This window comes from Platalea leucorodia (genome assembly GCF_965183815.1).
Source record: "Platalea leucorodia genome assembly, chromosome: 7".
In the NCBI taxonomy this organism is placed as follows: Eukaryota; Metazoa; Chordata; class Aves; order Pelecaniformes; family Threskiornithidae; genus Platalea; species Platalea leucorodia.
Genome location: NC_138829.1, coordinates 23697161 through 23722283, shown reverse-complemented (window position 1 = coordinate 23722283; position 25123 = coordinate 23697161). Strand labels below are relative to the sequence as shown.

General features: G+C 37.0%; 1 protein-coding gene across 1 annotated transcript in view; it reads right to left on the bottom strand.

The window, feature by feature from the left end:
• The window catches only part of CEP128 (centrosomal protein 128), a gene marked incomplete at its 3' end in the record, with an annotated part of 120709 nt that overhangs the window by 92881 nt on the left and 2705 nt on the right, over window positions 1-25123 (bottom strand). Inside the window, exons 2-8 of the mRNA XM_082316896.1 lie at window positions 22637-22797; window positions 21137-21223; window positions 19655-19781; window positions 18584-18705; window positions 16062-16153; window positions 15249-15321; window positions 3642-3758 (exon numbers count right to left, since the gene is read on the bottom strand). Coding sequence (XP_082173022.1) covers window positions 3642-3758; window positions 15249-15321; window positions 16062-16153; window positions 18584-18705; window positions 19655-19781; window positions 21137-21223; window positions 22637-22783 — 765 coding nt within the window. The 5' untranslated portion in view covers window positions 22784-22797. The remainder of the gene's footprint in view (window positions 1-3641; window positions 3759-15248; window positions 15322-16061; window positions 16154-18583; window positions 18706-19654; window positions 19782-21136; window positions 21224-22636; window positions 22798-25123) is intronic.

The window sequence follows — 25123 nt, the reverse complement described above, 5'->3', positions numbered from 1 at the left end:
TTCGAACATGCAGCAACTTAAGCTACAGAGATAGACACCTCGCCCTAGGAACATTTATATGTTATAAAGACTACTTCTTTACATATTCCTCAGTACATACTGTCCACACACACTTCAAGCTCTCAGATGGAAAGCTTTCTCTCCTAATCAGTATCTGCAGGAGGCATGTCTACCCTTCCCTCTCCTCCAACATGTTGTATTTGTATAAATGGAAGACCACGTCCTCACAGTCCTCAATCCCAGAGCTATTAAAAGAAAGGGGCAACAGAAGATGAGGGGCAATGGAAGACAAGGGGCAACTGAGCAAATGGCTATCATTCCTCAAAAAAATTCAGGTTAGTGATAAGCAACATTCTGTTCCTAAGGGACTGCCCATACACATATTTACCTGGGTGAATCCAAGCACCCCACTCCAAATGGAGTAGGGACCAAAAAATTCCAAACCCATCACTATCCCAGTTGGTGTTAGTATTGCAGACAAGTGTCATTAAAGAAAATTAGAAAAATGAAACCATCATCTCCAAGCCTTCTTGCAGAGAACCAGCTCAGATATTTATTAGAGTTTACTGGCTCAGGTTTACCCCTAAATGTCTTCATGCTTCACCGGTGAAGGACATCTCATTTACTGAAAAGCAGCTTGGCTGCTGCTTCTGATAGTCCTGATACTCCAAGCCAAATATAAGCCACCACAAGAGGAACAGCTGAATAAAAAGTCAAGCTGCAAAAAAAGGCAACGAGCCTCTCCCTATGTTGACTGTGTTCATTAAGAGTATTTTCATCTACAACATCCCCTAAGAATCTTTGAGTGAGCCCACACTTGTATGGATGTACTGAATGAAGAGATCCACCTTTTCAGCAGCTGGTTCATTCTGTATATCCCATGAGAGATCAAAGGAGTGTACTTGACTTGAGAATAGCATCTGCAATAGCCGAGTATCAAAGCAGCATGAAAGAACATATTTCACAATAAGGAAGAAAACCAGCCATGTCATATATTGTGTTAAGTAGCTGCTGTTCTTAATGTACAATGTAGCCACATTTCAACTGTAACGCAGTCAAGAAATAAGTAAGCTTCCACACTGGAGTCTCTGAGAATACCTGTTCTTGAAAATTCTTTTACCTATCAAGCCATCTTTGTGGCAAACGCTACCACCAAGTGATGGGTGATTAGTAAGATCCAGTGATTCTGATCAGGAATTCTATTTTTTTTTTTTTTTTTTTTAAATAATTACCTTGTAGGCTTTGCTGAAATTGCTTACTTAAAATATAGGATATTAAAAAAAGAAACATAAAAAATGGTGTAAACTATAGAGTTTTTCTAAGAACTTTGCTCAGAGATCTTTAAAGCCAAATTTAATTTTGTCTATAGTACAGATAAATAAAAAACAGCCAAAATACACCAAACAATTACATTAATGCAAGTAACGAACAAATCAACAAGAAGCCAACTACTACTCAGCTTGAAAATACATTGTTGAAGTAACAACATTTTTAAACGATTCATATTCATAAATTTTAAATACTTCATGGTCATAAATTACATTATTAATTCTATTTGGTTTGCCATACTGAATCTATTCATCTCTAACACCACATACAAAGAAAAAAATTTGAAAAATCAAAACCCAGAAGCTCAAAAACTCAAATCTGCTACACCCAATTCTCAGACCATTTTGGTGTTGGCATTTTTTCCTGTTTGTTTTTAATTTGAGATTAGATCAGTTCTGAACGTTTTGCCTCCTTAGACATTCTTGTATTCCCATTTCTTCTATAATTTATATTCTGTAACAAAGTAACTTTCTTCACCAAGCTTCCCCACACAGCAACCTCTCAGGACAGTAGTACACAGAGAGGCAGCGTGTACAGGATCCAGACTATTTTGCTCTCAAAACCAAGTGTTTTTCAAAAGGTGGGGCGCAAGGTCATCCAATTTGCCAATGTGAGAGCTAAAGAGCTCAGCCAACTGCTCAAGAGATGTTGAGCCATTCCTGATAAATACAAACACCACCCAGAGATGAGACCATTTTATACCTAGAGAAGGACAAATTAACATGAATGTTCAATGGGGAAGATGGGAGAGTTGGATGGAAGCTTGTAATAAGGGTCTGAGATCTAAGGACCTTAGATATTGGAGTCCAAAGACATCTGGCATGTAGGAAGTTGCAACTCTGTCACAAAGATGTTCTCTAAGCTGTTAAGATGGCTATGAGAGAAGAAGCAGCATGAAGAGGATATACTGTTTGTTGCTACTGGGAGAGTAACAGAACTCTGTGTTTCAAGAGCAATGCTGTCTCTATATTCCTCTGTAATCTGTCAAAGAAAGCCTAATACCTATTGAAAGAAGCTCCATTCTACACTTGTCATCTGACGCCACCAGGTTCTGTTTTGCATGTTAGAAGTTAGAAGCTCCTGAAAAATCCATAGTTCATTGCAACAGGGTACTCTACGTTTTATTAGGATTCCCAAATACAGTGACAAGAGTCCAGTCCAAGAAATCCAGAGTCATGACTGAGATATTGTTCCAATCTGCAGATAACACTATCAAATGAAACGATCCCATTTCATTAAGCATCCTTCTACTGGACTGAAGGCACAACCAAAGAATCTAGAAATGGATATAGGCATATTAAAGAGCAATGAAAACTGTAATAAAGCACTCTGGTTCTTTTCCACCCACTAGGACATCAACAGGGGGAAAAATGAAACAGTAACTCTTTCTGAAATGCAGCGCTTCTGCTAGTAAGCATTTCGATAAACTTTATCTATATCAAAAAAGCATCTTATCTGATTAATTATGACCTCTTTCAATAGTCTCTAGCCTTACATGAAACACAAAGTGTCAATCTAAATTAAGGTTCCTCAATATCACTGCACAGTATAAAACAACTGCCTTCTAAAAGGCATGTATACTGTCGCTAATTTTGAAAAAGAAAAATGAGGAATTGCACATTTCTTCTCAACTACAGTATTCTACTGTATAGTTAGAGATAACATTGCAAATAATATCTTAACGGGAGCGAAATAATAAGTTACACTATGTTAAGACACAGATTTTCCAAATAGCAGTAAAATCAGAAACAGAGATGTACTTTTCATACATTTCCTAAAACAAGCAGAAAAAAAGCTACTAGCTGTCTCCAATTTTAATTCATAATATAAACATTTTTATTTGTCTCCTAAACAATATTTTATACTTCATCAGATACTGTTGAATGAAACTGTTTGAAAAGCAATGAACAGCTGTCTGGCCACTACAGTGCATTTGATTGCTTGTTGAAATAAATTAAACTGCTCACTGCAAGCAAAGTTTACAGTTTAGAAAATAAAATGTTTTAACTGAGACAACCCAGCTAATGACTTGCTTTTGTTTGTTTGGGGTTTGAGAGAGGGCATAGGGGGCAGGTTCTTTTAAAGAATGTTTGTGCCAGTTACCAAAAAGTTCTAAACATAGAAAAGACAGTATCATGAAGAACAGAGACTGTACTTGCTATCATCTGGTCACCAAAACAGAGCTGGACTGATACAGTTAAAAGAATGTGCCAAAGATATGAGCACTTTTCCCAGTTTGACAGGTCCAGGCTCACAAATGCAGCACATTCCTAACTTAATCCTGAATACACAGGAAGTTTTAATTTGCATACCTCTTGTAACTGAAGAGACATATGTCCCAGTTGGTCCTGGCGCCTTTCTACAAGCTGTCTTTCAGCACGTATTTCTTGTTCTATCTCCTGAAGTCTTCTCTCCACCCGTTCTGATACCTTCAAAAGGCAAAAAAACCACCTTGCAGGAAATTAGTGCGTCTTTTACCACATATTAAGATAACAATGGCAAAAAAGGTAAATGGACTATGGGGCAGAAAGAAGAGAGAACACAACTTTTATTTTATTAAATAAGATTTAGAATGGTACAGATAATAACTAGTTATAGCAGTAAGTAGTCCAGAAGTATTCAAGCAGGGAACTGGCCTGCTATCTTGCTAGCAATATCCTCCTTTAGATATGTGCATGTTTTTCTCTACAGTGGTGGTTCTACTCAAGTGTTAAGTATCTCAATATCAAGCTTGGTGCAGCCTAACCTGAAGCTGCAATACAAAAATCTTAGCTTCTCTGCCACAGGCCTGATTAACCTCTGGAGAGTCATTTCTCTCACATCTCTAGTCTGTAAAACAGACCAATGTTTGCCTCTTTCATACTCTGAAATCTGTGAGTGAAAAGTAGTAAAAAACAGCTAGGTACATCAGAATGTAATAGCACAAGATAATTACATCACTTTAAGACTTCTTCCCAATATTTTGTGAATCCATGTACAAACTAATACAAATAACACTAGTTATTTGTTAAAGCAATTTGGATTATAAACCCAATAATTCAACCTTTAAACTACAGTACCAGAACTACTTTGTTTTTGCATTTCAAGCTACTAGCAGACAGCACCCTCTTGTGGGCAGCAAATTAAATTTATATTGTTAAAGATTAGCAAGGAAAATATTTATGTATCATTTCCTCCCTACCTGAAAACTAATTATTTTTTAAAAAAATCACTAGAAAGTAATATATCTATTACCAAATGGTATTTAGATAAAAAGACAAAGATTTAAAACACCATTCAACTACTAGTTTCTGATGTATGTAGAGGGGAAAAAGTTGTCATCTGTACTTTCACCATTAAACGCACTTCTACTAGCACTAGGCATATATGCAGACAGAAAATTTGAGCAACACAGTTGTGTAGCAACAGAAACATAATTCAGGTTACATTTATATTCTGGGCTTTACAAGTATATCAGGTTTAAAGAATGAAACAGTCTTTTCAGTCTTTCTTCTTTCTAAAGAATGAATCAGTCTTTCAAACACATCAGTTTGAAAACATCTCTTGTTTGCGCAGCCAGATGAATACTCAGATTACAATTTGGAATTTTGTGTTTTCTCTTAAAACCATCAGGAGATGCTCAACAAATGTACTGCATCAAACCACGCTCTTTCATGTAAGTTATGAAAGCTCTGGAGTCATAATCCAGAATAATTACTTAGTAATAACTAATGCATAAAAAAATAAGGACCACATCGCAACGTTTGTTTTGAAAACTACTACTTAGTGTTACTTCTAATAATTCACAAAATACTGCAGGTAACAGAAACAACAATGCTATGTAGCAGGGAAGAAAATAACACTTTGTCATTAAACTTGTTATATCTTTGCTGAAAACTGGGAAATATCCGTCATCCTTTTCTCCAGATATATCTAAAGTACACAAATGAAACAAAGCAATGTTTTTACATTTTAAAAAAATCTTAGCTACATGTTTCTGAAGGCAGAAGCTTTCTCAGCTCTCCCACACACCTTTTTCAAGTGAAGATAAGCAAGAGAACACTAAAGCTATTAAGAAAGAAAATGTATAATTTAGACTTGATAAAAGATCCAAAAGTGACATCACCCTCAAAGACGACATTCAAAAGAAGAGGTCAGTAACTTCCTCACTGACACAGGTCTATCTCACCACAGGCACAGCAGAAGACAACACGAGGCAGCACTAGGTAAGCTTCAGATTCCTGCAAACTTCAGATTTCATTGCAAATTATCACTAACGCAGAATGAGTAAGAAAGTAACTTTTTACTAACTACAAGCTATCAAGTGATTTGACTTGCCTCTGACTTCATTCAGCTCCCCCCAGAATACAACTGTTATCTTATTTCTAACAAGGTTCTGAAAAAGATTCATTCATTATATCTGTCAGGTGTACAGAAATTTCACAGTTACAGACATAAGCCTCTTAAAAACAAACAAACAAAAAAAACCAACAACAACAACAAAAACAATCGAAACAAATCATCAAACATTTTGATGCTACCAGTAATTCACTGGGGGGAAAAAAACACCCTCTATCAAGAAACTATAGTTAGTATATGTAGTATATCGTTAGCTCATATTCTCTGTGCACAGAGCACAAAAAGATAAGGCTAGAAGGGACTTCAAAGGCTAGCAAACTTACCGCCTGGCTAAACACATGACCTTTTATATCTATATCATTTTTCTACAAGTCTACCTAACCCGCTCAAAAACATTCACAGAAAACTTTTACAGCCTCCCTAGACAATTCATTCCATTGCCTCTAAAATGATCTGTTTTTCCTGAAGCACAATTTTAGTCTTCCTTGCTGAATTTTACACCTACTAATGTTGTTCTAGCCTCTAAGCCACATTAGATTACAGTTCTGTTTTCCAGCATACCTGAAGTCCATCTGCAAACATAAGTGTCTCTATATTTTATCATCTAGACTATTAATAAAAACTTCAGAGAGAACCAGATCAAGAATATCAACACGTAAAATGCACTTCACTAACTCCTCTAATTTTAACAGTGAACAGTTTACTAGCTACACAGGAATCTGGACAGTTGTGTGTTTATTCTAGACTATATTCAGTTTTACAATGTTTTACTGAAAAGCTTATTAGAACAGTATATGAAGTTCTGTCTAAAAAAAGCTCCAAAAAATTGCATCAAGATGTAGAAAACTATGGCTTCATCCTTGTAAATTCCTTCTATGATATAACAGTGTAATTTTTCTTGACAAATCTGTGTTGTCTGCTACTTCAGTTTCTTGTTTGTTTGCTCTTGGATGTTTACAAATCAAGTTCTGGAAAAATAATCAGTATATTTTCTCCTTTTTCAGGATTTGCCCTCTTTCAATATTCCAATAAATTTTTTCTGACTCACCCCCACAGTTGCCCATGAATGCTCCATAACAGCTGTTAGTGGTAACAGCCGTTAAGATCACTTCAGATGGCTATTTAAGTTTCTTAGCTAATCTTATTATTTCAAAATATTTTACATGCCTGCCTTCCCCTCTAGTATTTTAAGCTGAGGTCTTACACCCCCATTGCTGGTCACTAACTTGCAGCTTAACCTGTTGGCAAATATCAATGTTAAAAAGATGTTAAACAGGAATCAACTTTCTTGGCACACTGTGTCAGCAGTTTCCCCTCTTCTGCAAGGAACAGACCAATTGCTTTGGTCTCTCTGAGAAATGGTGATGTATTTACAAGTGAATCATCATCGCTCTTAATGTCTCCTTGTTGATGCATCCTACTACCTACCACCATGGCCTTTTCACTCTCACATATTCGCGCTATTTTTTTATGACTGTTCTTATTAATCTTATTTAGTTTCCGCTTTCTGTGTTCTTTCTCTTTGTGTCTGAATACAGAGCTTCTAATTCAGCCAAATAGATATATTGCTATACTTCCTATCCTTTGTTGTCAACTTTTCCTTTTTTAAGAGGATTTGCATAGTACATGTTTGAATATTTGCCCAACTCTCATTTCCTCCAAGTTTTTTTCTGCATGTAATCAGTCATTTCATAAATAAAAAATTTGCAACCTCACAAACTAGTCCAAATATGTATGAAATAACAAAAGACAGTAAACAAAGAACAAACCTTAGACTATGAACAAATAAAAAAAAAAAAATAAACAAAATCTATGATTCCTTAAAGCAATCATTTTTTCCACCAAATTTTTCTTGATTTTTTTTTTGTAAGATAGAGCTTGGCATACAGAATAGTTGACTATTAGTTAAAGTTGTTTTAGGATAAAGGAATAGGTACCACACTGGTTAACATTTCTTCAGAAGGAAAAGTATTTTCTGGTAGACAAAATGCTTACTATGAAACATTAAATTAGCATTAGTCCTGAAAAAGGGGATTAAACAAAGGCAACCTCATAAACACCACTTTTAGCCTACTTTATAAAGAACAATACTTAGGAGATTATGGTCTTTCATTTGTGCTCCTCATTCCCTAGCCTCCCCAAAACTCAGCTGAAATTGGCCAATAGATTCAAATGTTCAGTGCTACAGAGCTGTCAAACATATTTAGACTTTGTGAGGGGGTTCAAGAAAATAAGATCCTAGACAGAGGTGAACTCATAAATACCCCATTCAGCAAAACAGGGAGAATTCTATCTTTATTCCTTTGTTTTGGCTGTCAGCAAAGTACATGCATTTAGTCTGAAATTAAGTATTAGCCTATTTAGCATTCTAAAAAAATATTAGTTTGGAAGTATAAGAAAATAAAGCTAGCAGTGAAGTCAAAATGATGCAAAGGAAGTGTCATGGGACTTTAGAGGTGTATCATGGTGGGGAAGCATAATATGGGAAGAACATGAAAGTTCGTGTACAAGGATTCAGATAGCCAGGATACAATATAAGTTTTTGTAGGGTGACACAAACCCAAAAGCGTTCAAGTGGTAAGGGAGGAGACTGGGAAAAGAAGGCAGAGAGCATGCAAGTCCATAGCAAATTAGGCTTTATTATGTTGCACCTCGCAACAGTGCAAAAGAACCAGGTACCATCACTTGTGGCTTCCTCTGCATTCTCTGGAAAAGCTGCTATGTCACATTCATGTCCTAGCAGTGTTTAGCAAGAAGACTTCCCGGAATGCAGTAAACTTACCTTCTCCATTTCGGAAAATTTAGTATCATCATACTATCACAAACTTGGTTGCTTATCACCACATTTTCCAAATTATTTGTCATTTATGCTATGGAATAGCAGAAGTCCCAACACAGGTCCCTCCAAACCTGAGGCCAATTTTCTGATGTATTTCTATGTTGGAACCTGCCAATAGTCTCCCTGGTCAAGATGGATGCAAAAAACCTAATACATTCTTTCTCCCATCCTCTCCACAGATGTTATCTCCCCTGAACACTCTTTCTAGCTTGTTATCTTTTTACCTAGTGATACTATGCCATTAAACAGGGTTTATCACTGTGTATAACTTTGCAACCTTTTTGTCACTTTTTTTTAAACCTGCCTTACTGCAGTTTTTATATTTAACTGCTGAAGTTTATCTAACCTTTCTACTTCTGTCATTTGGCTATAACTTTTGGAAGGACTCCTTTTTACCCTGTGTAGTTACATCAGCTGTCTTTTGATCTCCATGTCTTTTAATGTATTTATTCAAAGTCAGTACTGTAGTGTATTCAGATCACTTCCACATTGTCTGGAAACATTCTACCCTCTTCATTCCTCAACATCTTTCTAAGAAGATACTTTATTTTTGTGCAATTCTCTTTCAGAAACCAAACATTATTCTAAGAGGTTTAACTTTTTTGCTCCAGTAGGGATGCCAAATATAAGTTTGTTTTGGTAACTGTTACAAGGTGAATATTTCACAGATTAAAAGTCATACACAGGACTCCTGTTTATAACAAATAACTTTTTTTTTTCTTCTGGAACATTTCTGCTTATTTGCTCCACAAAGCAGTTAATGCACCACCTAAAAACATAGTTCCCTCAACATAACATTTACCCAGTCTGCACTCGTGTAAGCATTATCTCCCACAAGAACTATGTTCCCTGTTTTTGTAGCCTCTCTGACCTTCCTTAGTTTGTCACAGAGCCTGTGACACTGTATTGGGCTTGTGTGGCAAGGTTTTGGTAGTGGGGAGGCTACAGGGGTGGTTTCTGTGAGACGCTGCTAGAAGCTTCCCCGCTATGTCCGACAGAGCCAATGCCAGCTGGCTCCAAGATGGACCTGCCACTGGCCAAGGCCGAGCCCATCAGTGACGGTGGTAGTGCCTCTGGGATAATGTATTTAAGGGGAGGGGAAAAAAAAACAACCAACCTGCACAACAGCAACTGCAGCCGGAGAAAGGAGTGAGAATATGTGAGAGGAACAACTCTGCAGACACCAAGGTCAGTGAAGAAGGAGGGGGAGGAGGTGCTCCAGGTGCCGGAGCAGAAATTGCCCTGCAGCCTGTGGAGGGGGAAATAGTGACCATAGTGAGGCAGGCTGTCCCCCTGCAGCCCATGGAGGTTACCAGTGGAGCAGATATCCACCTGCAGGCCATGGAGGACCCTACGCTGGAGCAGGTGGATGCCCAAAAGAGGCTGTGACCCCGTGGGAAGTCCTCACTGGAGCAGGTTCCTAGCAGGACCTGTGGACCCATGGAGAGAAGAGCCCATGCTGGAGCAGGTCTGCTGGCAGGACTTGTGACCCCATGGGGGACCCACACTAGAGCAGTCTGTTTCTGAAGGACTGTACGCGTGGAAGGGACCCACACTGGAACAGTTCACGAAGAACTGCAACCCATGGGAAGGACTCACATTGGACAAGTTCATGGAGGACTGTCTTCCATGGGAGGGACCCTACGCTGGAGCAGGGGAAGAATATGAGGAGTCCTCCCCCTGAGGAGGACAGAGCAACAGAAGCAACGTGTCATGAACTGACTGCGGAGGAAGGGGAGTGATAGAGCAGCTTTGGTGGGCACCTGGCATCCAGCCAGGGCCAACCCACCACAGACACAACAATAGGGATAAAAAAGAAAAATTAGAAGCAGTTAAGTGTTAACTCATTAATTAGTACATGCAAAAGAAACTCAAACTCATTTCTGTTCCTTTATCCCAAATGACCCTGACTCAGGACAACATTTCCACCATAAGATTATGTATCTTGTCCTCTGGATCTTATCAAAAGCCTTAGCACAGAGAAGTGATTCACTGAAGAACAGTACAAAGAATATGGAGGTTCTACATAACAACATGAAATGCTAGCATTAAATTATTGCATTCACAACATATTATAATGTGATTTTAAGGATTCATTTTCAGTAACACAGACTACCTGAATGATAATCGTGACACTAAGAGTTATGTGTCTGCGTAGGGCTTTCAGGTAGCAGCAAAATCTAAGAAAATGGATTAGGCTAACAAAAAGTTCCCCCCCCCCCCCCCAATTAAACACAAAGAATAGAATGTCCTGTTTAAAACCAGGGTGACATTTAAGTCATGCAGCTAAATATAATTTTGTGGAAGATGCTGGATGCTTAATCTACAAAAAGCAGCATCCTACTTCTTGAATTTCTCTCCTGTTTTTCAGCTTTCCACTGTTATTTCTAGTGCACAAGTCCTGCTCACTGAAATCTATTTCAACAGATTTTTGTTGCCTTTCTCATTGTGACCTATTTTATCATCAATGCAGACTTGAAACAGAAGCATTAAAATCACAAAAATAGCAAATTTCTTTTGCAGACATCACTTTAAATATTGTTAAACTTTTCCCTCATGGAAAATGATAATGTGTGATATACATTTTACAACTCACCTGTGCAGTGCCAAAGATCCCTATATCAGATCTTCTGAAGGACAGTTCCTTATCCGACAATAATCCTGGCTCTCCGAGACATTGTAACCACATTAACTCCACATGGCACCCATTTCACTTGACATTTTTGTCTTCTTCCACAGACACAGCCTACACTAACCTTCTAATGGCACCATCTCAATTAAGCATCTACTTAATTTGAACAAATCTGTGCTTCGGTGCAGTTGCCATGCATAAAGATCAGCTTCTTTTGCTATTTGGGATGTGCTTCTATACCAGAAGACTGCAACAAAGTATCCAAGAGGGCTATCTTATATAACCATAAAGTAAGTAAACATTCTTTCAATTGTTTATAGGTCTGTATAGACATTTCTCTAGCAGACATCTAAGCTCAAGAAAAAAGGAATCTCACAAAATGTCTAGATAAGAGATTTTGATATAGGTTGTAGAACCTGCAGTCTTTATACCAAAACCACACATAGATTCTCAAGTACAAGGCCATGGAGAGTGCTTCATTTGAAACAGGCATCCGACTATGCCTATATCACCACCTCAGATGTCCTCCGTTTTTTATATTGGAGTTGAAAAGGCTCCCTTTAAAGGTAAAATTAATGTGCATTGATTGTGTTGTGTGGCTCTTAAAGTATTCAGATTCAGCATCAAAAAGGCTCTAAGAATCATAACCTCTATTAAAAATAAATTCTGAACTAGTGACTCAGAACAACTGTAGTGACTAGACCTTTATCACCACATATCTATATACAGGCAATTTTCAAACAGCACTGATTATACTGGACAGTACAGCTGTAAGAATTTAGATATATGACCCTACAGAAATGAAGACTTAAGGACACTGAACTGAAAAGAATGTTTCTACCATGAACTCATCATGTCAAATTATCAAGATTTTAAGTTGACAATTTATCACCAAGAATCATACAGTAGAATACAAATACAAGGATGGCAATATTGGCTGTGATAAACAAACACTCCAAAGCAAAGTGATAAAGGTACTAAGGGCAAAAGTTCCTGCACAACTTTGCATAAGGAAGTTGTGAGGAAAAAAGTATCTCCTCCTAGCCAACTCACTTTCACCAATGAGAAATCAGTTCTGAATTAAATAATCTCAATAGAAGAATTCCTAAACACAGACAGGTAGTAAAGGACCTCAAAAATCTACAGTAACAGACCACAGTTTCCACATCCACTCTAATCTCATGCTTTGCTATGCTCATAATTAAAGTTATTTTTATTCTTAACGTCCATGCTAAATTCCCCTCTTTTGCATTTACCTCATCTCACCCATTCTGCCAGCCTCATCAGCGTAACAGTAGATCATTAAGCTCTGAACAAGGGCAAAGGATCCACACCTAGTATCAGAGAGCACAGGTAAAGAAGCAGTGCAGAATCTTGCTACCACTAGGCTTTTTCAGTGGTGTGGAATTGCCTAGATACAATGAGCGACTAAGCATGGCAGAATTCTTCAGCCTGAAGAGAAAGGGAATCCTCTGAAAAGCCTCTGAAGAAACTGAACAACCTCCTCCAATGAAAATGAGGGATGAAAAAGCAGTTAGATTAAAAAAAAAAAAACCAACCACAAACCCTACAACAACAACAAAAAAGACAACAACAAAAAACCAAACCAAACACACCAACCAAGACATACTGAAAACACACACACAAAACAACCAAAAAAACCAAACCACCACAAAAGCAGCAGCTCCTCTCACAATATGTAATCTATCTGGAGACCTCCTTGCTACAGGACAAGTAAGATGATAAAGATATGGAAGTTATAACAAAGACTGGACAAGTTCCAGAAAAGAAATCCACAGAAGGATTACTAACTACAGAAAGCAGAGAGATCAATTCCAGACTAAGAAGCTCCCAAGCCACAAGTGATTAGGCTAGCATTGTGCAGAATTATCATTAGATGCCTTTCTATTCTAATACCATTCACTAAACATCCACTTTTTGACCATTCATCATACATGGCTAGATCTTTCCTAACTACATATTTCTTCTGCAAATTGAACCCCAGCAATTGTTTTAACCTTTCAAGGAAGTCTTTCAATGAGTGGCCTTTTTTATTTTTCCCTCTCCTCTTTCTGGTCTTTTCTCTATTTGGCCAATGTTCTTCCTGAAGATAATATGCAGCAATGGGCAGAATGTTTCAGCTGAAGTCTTACTATTCCTACACATGAAAACCATCTCACTGCAGTGGTTGTGTCTTCACTAAAAGAATGTCATGAAACACTTCAGCTTTCATAGAATTATTGGATAATGTTCTCTCCAAACTAAAAGACTTATTCTTCTGGTATTCCCCTTACCATTAACAACCAACCAATGACAGAACCTGAGGGAACGGCAGGAAGATATGCCAGGGGAGGTTTAGGTTGGACATTAGGAAAAGATTCTTCACCCAGAGGGTAGTGGAGCACTGGAATAGGCTCCCCCGGGAGGCAGTCACAGTGCCAAGCCTGACAACATTCAAGAAGCATTTGGACAACACTCTCAGACATATAGTGTGAATTTTGCGGTTGTCCTATGCAGGGACAGGAGTTGGACTCAATGATCCTTGTGGGTCCCTTCCAGCTCAGGACATTCTATGATACTACAGAAGGCTTCCTTGTTACACTTCACATCTCTCATTTTTTGCTCCTCTCAGGTCAAAAGTTCTAATATTCAATTTTAAATCTTGAAATCCTACTATGGTAGGTCACAAAATCCTACTATCGTAGGTCACTTTTCATTTCATTAATGAAAAGACAGTGGCTCCCAGCATTCCAGAGGATTGAGGAGGAAGGTTTGTTTCTCTCATTCAAAGGCATTGAACAGTTGTGTAGCCATCTGCAGCAGCTATTTTCTTGAGAACCATCTTGGTTAAAACTTAGTGAGTTTGCTAATTTCCTGGTACATGAAAGACAAAAAAAAAAAAGTATCCTGAAAAGTAGGCCACAACAAGAAAAACATAGAGTTTTGCAAGTATCAAGAATTCTTTATCAGATAAACTTATTTTATCCTACCAGTCTATTAGGAGAAAGCAGAGCTAACGTTCTCACAAAGACAGCCTGTTATATTTTTCTAGGAAGGCTGACAAGGCAAGTCTTCCTCCACTGATGGATTCTATCACATCAAGCATGTAACTGGTACTGATAGATTATAGTCTCTTGAATCCCTGTCCAACTTCATTTAGAGTCAGGAATTTACACAAGTACAATTATTAAGTCTGCTGGTGCCAGGAAGTGGTCTGTGCCAACAATATTAACAGTGACAAACACATCACTAAAGCTCTTGACAGAGCATTTAGTACCAATTCATACAACTTTAGGGCAAGATGAATCACCTATGGGAAAATAAGTACACACAATACTTGCTCTGAAAAGTCAGCATTGCTACTGATACCACATTAATATTTACACAAAGCATACACTCAAGTCTTATGAGTCCAGAAATACCTACAAGATTTTCACCTAACTACTGGCGAGATCCTCAACTTCTCTTGTTCCTACAGCAATCCACTGTTTGACTTCCATCTCAGTAGCAGATCTCTTTCACATTTAAGTGATATAGACTGCAGCTAGTCTGCTTCCAGCAGATACAGGAGGCAAAAAAGAAGGGACTATCACGGCTGTCCTGCCTCTTTTGTTACATTTGTCACAAAGCCTTCAGAGAAGACTGCAGCCCAGAGAGACTCCTCCTGTTATGCTGCACAGATGATAAGGATTGAAAAGGACAGGGAGGGAGGGAGGAAGAGGAAACAATATTGGTCATCATCATAACATGGGAAAGCTTGTATTTTTCAAAAGCTGCCTTCAACAAGCATGACAGCATTCAAACCAATGTTCAAAATTAAAAAGCAGCTTTCTCCAAGACCATGAATTTTGAAACAGAAAAATTCACTACATACACACTTGTAAAAGATTCACTTTTACTTTAAACAAGTACCTGAAATATAAAACTTGTCTTGCTGATTTCATTATTGAAGGGTAACATTATAACAACCTACAGCAGCCTAGATAAGATCACGTTCAGATATACATACTAATATATGGCACTGATTACCAACACACACATTGAACTAGAAGCCTACATCCTTCTTAGAATACAAAATATAAATCATCTTTCCATGTTAGTCACACTTACCGTTTCTTGTCTTCGGGACTCGGTGAGCTTTTCAGACAATTCTTCTAAAGTCTTTCTTAATTCAGCATCAGTCCTTCAAAGAAAAATATAGGTAAGACAATATTCTACAGTGCAAAAACTAAATATCAAATGTGATAATTTTAAGCAGCAACAATCTCCTAAATTTGTATGCTACTTCAATTTTTTCTACAGTCTAAATTCCTAGCATAACTGAAGACAAGCCTCAAGTGGAAAATTCATGATAAAAAGCATTTCCATTCCTCAAGTGAAGATAGCAGAGCATCTAGTTTGGAAGGCTAGGTATCAGGTCAACAAGTACAAAATCATGAACACGTCTACACAGTCCTTTTGAATAGTACTAGTTCCTACTAGGAATTAGCAAACTAATTCCTCTTATTGCTATCAAACAAAGCACCGTATGTTGAGACAGTATGTACTTTACAAAAACATTATGGCCTGCATGAGAGCTTGCCCTCAAGAGACTCCAGTACCAAGAACAAATAAGGAGCAAAGTTGTAATAAAAGAAATTCCCAAGTCCTTGTTGTTTTGTCCATATATAAAAAAAGGGGGGAAAAGCCACATATACTATACAAATCAGAATTGATGGGCGTTATTTACATTTATAAATACTGCACAAGATGACATGGAACATGCAGTTCATAATACTTTCATTCAGATGTTGTGCAATACCCCACTCTCCCCCAATTTTTTTTTTTTTTAATACAAAAGAACAAAGGAGTTCAAGAATTATTTAAAAGCATAATAATTATTTTCCACACTATTCTTCACATGGAGTTACTTTCTGTTTATACCGATTTCTTCTTGAAAGCTCCCGACTGATGTCATCTCCTAGGCGAACTTGTTCACTACTGAGATCTCGAAGAGACTGGTGGAAAGAATGCAACTGTAAATTAAAGTACAGAAATTAAGCTAAGGCTTAGGAACCCTTTTTTCTGTTATATTCCAAAAATACATATATACACACTTTTAAAAATAAAGCAGATAAAAATAACCTACAAAATAACAAAATTCCATGAATTGCAGATGAGCCTGGATGAGTGGATGAGGCTTGCATGCTTCTAATTCAATCAACCCTTCACAACACTTGCTCATTGAAGTTTAATTTTCAGTACATTATTTGCTAAACCAAGTTTCCCAACTATGCTTTTTTTCTATGGTTCAAAGCTTGGTCATTTCGGTTACCTGCCACTGCACCATCTTTTTAACCTGATGCAAAGCAAGTTGAAAGATCTGAATAGGTGAAGTCAGGAGAGACACATTTCCTTCTAATAAATGCTAGTATAAGGGAAATGAAGTTCTGCCTAGCTACATAGCTTACTATAAAAAGATAGCATATGAAATCGAAAGTGACCAAGCAGAACACTATGATGTATTCATGAACTACCAAGGCACTGAGGAAAGGTATTTTACCTTGCCCAAGACTTTACATACTCTACTAGAATGCTTTTTTTCAGAGCTTGAAAAAAAAAAAAAAAAAAGTCTATTTTCCTCTGTAAAACCTCCCATTTCCCCCATTCAGCAGACCCCCAATTTATAGGCAAAGTTTTTAAGGGAGCAAATAAAAAAAAGTAATCAGTCATCCATCCCTTGTGGGATAAAAAGTGACAGTTAATCCATCCTACTGCTGTCAACAACTCAGTGGCCAGTACCTTCATCATGAAAAACCCTGGTTTGTAATATTCCCTTGTTCTATGCCCAAGACTTAAACCTGGATCTTCCACAGCCCAGCTGACTGCCCTCAACATTCAGACACAGGCACTACCATCTCCCCTGTATGACTAACCAGAAATTTCAACCTGACCCAAGAGACTGAAAAACACAGCATATTTTCAGAATGTATCAGCCTAAGAAGGACAGAGACTCAAATGTGTTAAAAGCCCATTCGGGTGGAAAATTACCTTAGCTAGAAGCAGCCAGAATAGGCATAAAGGGACTGTGGTTACAGAAAGAAGAAAAAGCCACAGCTTTAGTTAAGCAGTACTGCTTTATTTCTGCCCCAGTTTCTACCTATGGTCATGATCAACGACTACTTCTAGTTCATCATTCCTCAAAGCACTATACTCTTCTTACAAAAGAGTTAATGATTGAGTAAAGACATGTTCACTCACTGAAAAGCAAGAATGAGGAATAAACCGGCAGTTATCATCAAAACAGGAAAAGCTATTTCCTTATATAGTAACAATATAAACTAGGAATTTTGTATGCATTGCAGGAACTCCCTTGAATAAAATTTCTAAGATATTTATAGAATATTCAGAAGTAGTATAAAAGATTTCTAAACTTTTTGGAAGCTTAGGAGGAAAGATTTCCATATAACATTATTTCCTTCCAAAGATTATGTTCCATACTAACCTCGGGGGAGGAGGAAATGGAGGGAGAAGTAGACTGAAAGGACAATGAAACAGGGTTAAATAGAAGTCTAGGAATTTCTGTATCACTCTGACTTCCCAAAAAGTGAACTGACAGATTGTATTGTGGTTAAGTTTAAAATTAATTATTTGGAAGTTGAGACTGACTTAATAAAGCCAACATGAACACCTTACAATCAGCTGCTTTGATACTAGTCATAATACATTTCTCCTGGACAAATTAGTCCACACAGAGGGATTCACTCAAGCAGGTCTAGCCACTCTGTCTGAAAGAGCAAAAACACATACTGAAATCTCTTCTCTATCTTCAGGACACAGAAAGTCTATAATCTTATCCATTAAAGTAATTAATTTATTTTTTCTGAAAAGTCTGCAAGTAGACAAAAGTTGAGGTTATGAAAATTACCAGTGACATGCACATCCTCTCCTCCTCACATCATCTGCCTGAAGTATGGGGTCAAATTATCCTACTCACTGGTCAGACCTAGAATTAAGATGGAGAACTAGCTGGCTCAAAAATCAATCCAGGCTACACTGAAGTAAACAGCAAAAGCACTAAGATCCTGTGCCATTAACTAAAGCACAACAATCCCCTTTATAGCCATACTGGATTTCAGCATGTGAATGTTAATCACACATTCAGAGATGATTTTTCTCTCTCATACATGGCCTAAAAAGTACAGAGACTATTTTCATACATTCCTTTTTATATCACCATCTGCATCTTTTTATCCGTAATAATAGATTTCTATGAAACTTCATGACACTGACAGATACAAGAGGTGACTGCCTAATGAAGAATGGCACTTAACATTGAAAGCACACTTCATAGTTGAAACATTTGTAGCTGCATCATCAGAATAACCTCATTTGACGTACAAGCAAAGAGCCTGGTGACCACATATTGCCTATTTGGGGAAGCAACTCCCATTAGCGCTCTGTACCTGGTCCAAATCATCTGCCTCATTGACAAATCGAACACTTGCAGATCTAGACCTTCGATGTTTATTGCCCTGTGAGTCTCCATAATCCTTGAGAGGAGAAGTAGGCAGCAAGTGGTGGTTCCCTTTGAGATGAGAGATAAAACAATAAATAGGAAGACAAAACTTCGTGTGGGAAATTTTTCATTTTGCATCACAAAACACGTCTGTTTCATCTTGCCAATATCCTTAAAGGCCACATTACAGACAAAATAACTACTAAAGTTACATAAAATGCACAGGCATACTTCTTGTTTAGCTCTTCCCAGGATTCTTCTTCAATTTAAATATTTCTGGAATACATGTATGTGATGGGGAAGAAAGAGGTTTCCTTTGTTCCTCCAAGGAATGCGTACTTTTTCCTCAAATTTTATCTGCCCAAGCAACAGGTTTTCCTCTACCTGGATCTATTATAGCTTCAGAATACAAGACTTCATAGTTTTTACATTAGAAAAATGAAAGTTGTAGAGCTATCTACTAAACACATTAAATGTTACTTCTGGGTGGAATACTCCTCCAAATATACCTTTTCCTAAAATATAATGAATTTTCAGAGACACATACAGCAAAAAACTACTTTTTTGTAGGTTATACATTGGCTCAGTTTTTCCTTTTCCACTTACAGAATTTCAACCACACATCCACAATCTTATGCATTTAAGATTTAACATTCCTTTTTGCTGTGAAGCAAGCTTCAGAAGCTGCAATATCTTTTGGATTTAGCTTTAACTTGTATGTACCTACAACTCATGCAGTGGACAAAGAATTTTCTCTACTGAAAGAGTCAATGTTTCATTTAGATCTCTCAGGATATCAGCAGAAAAGAGTACATAATAGAAAGCTATAAGAGTTTACCAAATAAACAACTGCATAACTTAATGCAGGTCTCCCAAATTTCTAAACTGAATTTCTTTGAAGTAATCAATGACGACTTTTTGTGCCACTATCTTTACACATTTTTCTTCTTAATTTCCTCTTCCAAACAACGGCTATATGACACAATTTAAGTATACTCAAGCACCTTAAGTATTTTACCTGACACTCCTCCTCCATCCAGATCACTAGGGTATAAGCTTGAGAGAGAAGCACTTCTCATTCCAGAGTTTCGGATTAATCGTTGGCTCCTTAATTGACCTACAGACTGTTCCAGTGTTTCTTTTAACTGCAGAGAAATTACAATTTACTGAAATATGAGCACAGACTGATTAAAAAAATGCATGTAAAATATTATTTTTCAAAAAAGTCATTAAGAGAAATAAAACTATTGTTAAGCCAAATATAGCTATGAATTAATAACAGCTTTTCTTCAATATCTCGTATGTCATAGTCCCATAATTATAGCAAAACATGTTTCCAACATTGGCAACTTCAAATATCAAGTTTCTTAAAACAGTGGTGCAACACACCAGGAAAACTCAAAAGAAAAGTATGTCTCCTACAACCAAAATAATACCTATTTGCCAACAATGCTCAATGACAACAGTCTCTAGATTTCTCCTCGACTTGAGCCATAATCAAAAGCCACCTAGCATGACTAAGAAGAACGGACATTAAGTCAAAACTAAATTTGAGTGACATCTCACTCACCTTGATGTTTTCTAATAGAAAATCTTTCCAGAATAACAATGTTGAACTACATTTAGTATCAGCATTTGTTAAAAACAGACAACCTTAAATGGTTCTAATGCCCACCAGAAATTCCACAAATTCAATACCTAAGTAGAGCTTATAAAAACACAAACAGCATTCAAAAACAAGGAAAAAAAATTATGAGGCATATAATATCCCCAATTACTTCCATGCAGAGTTTGCACATACTGATTTAGAAAGCAAGCTGTCTTAAGAAAACAAGCCTTCTTTTCTGAGTATTTGTTTTTTCTCTCTTTTTCTCTACCCTCACATGCAAAATATTCCTGCATCTCATATGTATCTATTTCAAGGCGGCACCTGCTGCAGTTTGTTTGTAATCAAGTTATAAACCTCTCTTGCCCTACCAGCACTAATTTGTTTTAACCTCTCTGTCTAGACACCTGCTTTCAAACTTGTAGAAGCTTGATATTTATGAGAATTTTACCCCTTCTGCAATTCAGAGAAAGCTGGTCAACAGATTCAGAAGCTGCTGTAGAATGACAGGAAGAAAACCTACACCAGTATGATGATCACAATCTCATTCCCTGCTGTAATTCAGCTTTTATCTTATCACCTATTCATGCAACAGAAACATGTTCCCTAATACTCGATTTCAGCTATGCACCTTGAACTTGGCATAGTGTCATAACATAACAATCTATTTGGTGCTTATAAACCAGAAAAGTAATGAAACTACAAAAGCTGCCAGAGTTTCATTATATAACATCTTACTATAGTTTGATTTAAATTGCTCAAATAAATATGAAAAGTTTCTGTTTACCTCTACTTAACTCTTGATATATTCTGTCCATTACTACCACGTTTTCAGCTATGAATGCTATTAGCAGAAAAGATTTAAGAAGTTAAGATAAACTGAAAGTTGCTCACAGTTGCTATTGCTTCGGTTTGTTCCTTGTTGTATTCTCTGTATTGTCCTAGCAAATGGTCAACATGTCTTAGATTTCTGTTGGTATCCTTAAAAAAAGTTTGAGGAAGAAAAGTCAAAACAGAAACCTCTTCTAATCAAACATTACTGTTGTCTTTATTATTCTTGGTTTATAACAGTAAATTGGTAACCCAAGTGCTTTTTAAAGGGTCTAAGCATTCAAAATCCTATTCGAGTAACCAGAATCTGAAGATGTACAGCATGGCTAAAGGGAAGAAAACAAAAACAAAACAAACAAAAAACCCCAAAAAACCAAACAAAAAACCCATGCTGCCATTTACAGTACAACAGCAAGGCCTCAGCTTCAAACAAGAACTCTGCAGAAAAACGTTTTTAATCCAAAGATCTTAACATTACCTGCCTGTAAAATAGAATTAACTGAGGAATAACAAATTTTTGAAGATCAACATATTAGGTAAGGTCTCTGCATAAGCATTCTCTGACCAGATGAAGAGCTGGATCAGATGGCAGATCTGCTGAAAAGCAGTCCACAAAAAGCAATCAGCTTAAAATCAGAATTTCAGAAGAACAGCTAGAAAGAGGTTAGACAAAAACAGGACAATACCAAATCCTTTTTAAAAAACATTCAGATTACATTCTTATTAACTCTTCTCTTTTCTAGCTTGATGATTATTTTCCAGCTAAGAAGTCTTGATGTTTAAATTCAGCATTCTATACTGATTTTTCTCTTCTCACATATTAAAAAGAAAACAAAATATTCCCGGCCAAAAAATACTTCAACACAAGTGATAATACATAAGCCCACCCACTCTAGATATTAAGAGCTATCAGCTAGAGAAGAATGGGAATGATTTCTCAAGCAATAAATGGTGTCAAGATAGCTAAATATCTCCTCCCACTTGCAAAACAGATTCAGAGATTTCCTCTGCTGCCTCCACTGAAGAAGCAGGAATTAGATGAATACTTCTTCCTGCTTGGGTATGGATCTCTTACAAATTTACAAATACTGCTTCCACTGTGGTGTTCCACATCTAGAAAATATTTAAATTGTAAACTCTATGAGGGAATTGACTGCCTACATATTTACTTTATTAGGAACTGAGAAATTTTACACAGTACAGGACAACAAAGATGGGGCTGGAACATTCTGCAACAAAATTTAAAGCCTCTTGTGAGAATTTGACAAAGTTTATTTGGCATTATTCAACTTGTTGACTTTATAAACAGTATTACCAAACATGTCATTGTTTCTAACAACATTCTATTACTGTCTGAAATAACAGCTGTATAAAAGTGTAACAAGGCACATACTTTCAGCTCAAAGGCAACATGATCAATTTCCCAAACCCTTTTTGGTTTGCACAGAAAGCAATGTTTCCCATCAGTACAGTATTTTCCACAACTTCAGAAATGAAAATTTGACCCTATATTACAGAAACAAAGGCTCTATAAATACTTTAAAACTGTATTTTGTAAACAACCTGTAAAGTGCTTGCTAAAGTATGGATCTTCTCTGTAACTTCTTCAGCACCATAGTTCCGAGATCTGTTGTGGGATGCTCTCAAAGGTGGCCGTCTTCCTACTCGACCCCTAAGAAAGTTGTCTGAATCGCTGGATGAATCTGCCATTAGTATCTTGAAACCTAGGCAGGAAGATCAGAAAAAGTAATGAATGTTAAATCCTGACTGTAACTGAACAGCCTCTGACTTGCACAATATTCCCAAAGCAACTTCCTAGACTCAGGCTACATTTACATTAGCCTTGCTGGTTCAGATCACACCACGAAGCAGTGCCAAGATGCAAGAGACAGAGCCCACTAGGAGAGAACTAAACCAAAAGATGCACTCTCACTACTTCGAAGTGTTCAGTACCCAGGATAAGACCATAGCCCAATGCAAATTCTCCCCCCAAAACGTACAGTGGAGACATCAGGTCTTTATCAATTGTTCTGCTCTGCAGAACCATTCCCATTTGCCTCACACTACTTGCTAAGCTATATTCAGATTGGCCAGGGCCAACTAAGACAAATAACCCCAAGTAACTAAGTGTCTAAAGCAGGTCTAAGAACGAGTATCTTAATGACTCAAGGAGAATCGGAGATATTATGGAAGAAGGCAAATGCAGTGTCGTAAAAATAAGAGAAAGGAAAGAAAACTGTGGCCAAGAAGTTACAGACTAATCAATTTAAATATGTGGAAAAAATTAAAATAGACTATTTTAAGTTTCTAGCAAAAGATCTGTTCTCAAAAAAAAGAAAAAAAAAAAGGCAATGTATCCACTGATATCAAATCAATCGATCTGGTAAGGAGTAACTAAATTTGTTAAACAGGGAAGAAGCAATAGAGGTCACTTTTTTTTTTTTAATACTTGGACACACGTGACATTCACAAAAGTAAGCTAAAGAAACATGAACTAACTTAAGCTTTCCTAAAATGGAAGCAAAACTGGGTGAACAGCAGAACAGAAATTAAGTGTCAAATTGGAGAGAAGTATCAAGTGAGAACCTAGAGTGAATCCACTATATATTTTCATTAAATGACCTGATAATGTAATATAATATGTTTATTAAGTTTGCAGCTGACACTATTTGTCCAACTGGACAAATACAGCAAGGAAAACAGAAGTTGGTAGGAGAAAGAAGAAAAAAAAGGCTATTCAAGAGCTTTAATATTTCAAGTTGAATATGCATCAACAATGTCATGTTCTAGAAAGAAAAATCTAACACGATACAAGATGTAAAAATAAAGGTAATTTTGTAAACTGTGAAGCATTATCTCTTTTATCCAGTGTTAATTCAACATAACCCAGATTACGACATTGATGCTGGGGCAATTCACCTGACTAGAATTCAAAAATCACTTGAGGCAGAAGAAATATGGTTTGTGAGGAAAGAATGGGGATTGCCAAGTCTTAAGAATGGCAAGGTAGGGGAGAGAAAAATCAGAAAACAATCATCAGACATGGGAAAAGAAATTATTAAAAGCTACAGACAGCTATAATCCCTATAGTAAAGTTACATAGTAACTGATTAAAATTAAAACCTCAAAAGGTAGGTTAGATAGAAATTTTTTCTTAAACTATTACACACTGCAGCAGTTTGCCTAAAGGTTACGGAATCACCATAAGATCTGTGGTAACAGCATCTGTTGGGAGAGACAGTCTGAGCCTCCTTTGGGGAAGAGGAAATAGAGTGGCAAACTCTTGAACTCTCTTTGGCCCTGTAGTGAACACAAAAAAAAGCCACAGTAAAGGTGTCATTCTTCTAGCCATTAGGGCTGAAGTTTCCCAAAGAAACCATGGATGAGATTCAATTCTTATATTGTATTTTATATAGAGGCAACATGATGTTTTTCCAGAGCCTTATATTTAATTTTTAAAAGGTTGTAAATTTGCATCTCCCAGACTTGGATAGAAACCTTTGAAACATGAAAGGAGAGTAAATCAATGTACTCAGTCTGTGCTCAAGTACACCAATATTCCTTACATTTTCTGAAGTGATTAATTTATCTCATCTTCCCTTCCCTTATCTCACTAAAGCACATTTTTACTGCCAGTATCAGAATTCACTATTCCAGTGCCTGTCATTCTAGTCAGCTGAAATGAAGTCTAAATGAGGCTGAGAAAGCATAAACACTGAGCACTGGGAAACAAGAAATACGCGATATTTTCAAAGACAGAGAAAAATAAAAGAAATAAAACACCAATAGAAATAAAAACATGGAATAACATTCATTTTTACCATAATTCATTACAAATAAACCCAAACAACTTACTCTGTGCTGCACATTACTACATCAAGCTGTATTTTCCCCTCGATCTTTACTAGAACCTCATGCAGACATCAGCAAGATCCATATTCCAGCACACAGACCACAGGTATCACCGATAAGCATGAAACGAGACTTCTCTCAAACGAGTTTGGCATCACCTGTTCTAGAGTATTTCTGAAATCCTTCTGTAACTGCAGT